The sequence below is a fragment of the Aphanomyces astaci genome (assembly GCF_000520075.1).
Source record: "Aphanomyces astaci strain APO3 unplaced genomic scaffold supercont1.127, whole genome shotgun sequence".
Lineage (NCBI taxonomy): Eukaryota > Oomycota > Saprolegniomycetes > Saprolegniales > Verrucalvaceae > Aphanomyces > Aphanomyces astaci.
The window spans coordinates 41,953-42,972 of NW_009798390.1; the positions used below are offsets into that span (position 1 = coordinate 41,953).

The 1,020-nt window shown below is 43.5% G+C and overlaps 1 protein-coding gene across 1 annotated transcript; it reads left to right on the plus strand.

Moving 5' to 3' along the window:
- Positions 1-139: 139 nt before the first annotated feature.
- H257_17914 (hypothetical protein) lies at positions 140-588 on the plus strand (the record flags this gene model as incomplete). The annotated part of the gene is made up of 3 exons (XM_009846877.1): positions 140-144; positions 204-380; positions 540-588. 3 exons carry the CDS (start codon positions 140-142, stop codon positions 586-588), a joined length of 231 nt encoding a protein of 76 aa, XP_009845179.1.
- Positions 589-1,020: the final 432 nt, after the last annotated feature.

Here is a 1,020-nt window from a genome sequence, read left to right on the forward strand (position 1 = left end):
ACGAATAACCCATGAAATATAATATAATATTCACTTTGAAGGGAAGTTGGAGAATCGATGAAGGTTGAATGGCAAAGTTGTTGGGGATTCCTAGCTCGGATATCGTGTTGTGTCAACATGACGAGGTAGGAACACCATCATGTCGTTAAAGAGGGCAAAGACGTTTGAGAGTTGATTGTGATTGGTCATGTAGGTGGTGGCAGCGGTGCACAAGGACATTGCGCCGTGTGCAAAGCCCCGCGACTCCAGTGCGTTGAGACGGTCAAGGCAATCGCTTTGCACCCATATCCGTTTACTGTCGACAACGACCTGCTCACCCTCACGTTTAAGCTCAACGGTCACGACGTCAAGAAGGCGTTCTTGCCCACCATCAAGGCCTGGTACTCGCAAATGGGATATCTTTTTATCATAGATATCTTTTTCTCAAATAACCACTCAAGATGTCAATCGTTAGTCTTGTATTGACAAGGCAAGTCGTGGAGTGCATTACACCGGTAGTCAACCACATACCTTTTGCTATTCGGCCAACGTGACCATAGTGTCACTTCCGGCACGACGATGCCCACCAGCACCGCATGCAAACTGTAGCCGTACATGTCATTGGTTGCGGCTCGTTAATACTACTCCGAGTAACTAGTATTATAACTCGAGCTAGTTTACTTGTTTTGTGTAATTACTGATATAGTTTTACCATAATGAGCTGTCTAATGCTTTGTACATGTGATGTTATCACAAGTTTTTCCTTGTATAATCCCTCTACTGTAGTTGTACAGTAGGTTATTCTAGGCTTAGTACCTCCAATATTTCATAACCTTTGTTGGCAAGTACCTCTATACATTTATATTGTTGAATGAGGATCGACTGTACTTTAAATGGCTGCTGTAGAGGAGTTAAAATGAGCCATATTCAAGAACCGCCCGTGGAAATTTTGAGTAGAACACACAATAACGTTACTGTAACGTTACTCTTGCACTCATTGTCCGATCTTCCACGATCCTCACATTCCCTTCATCCCAGCAC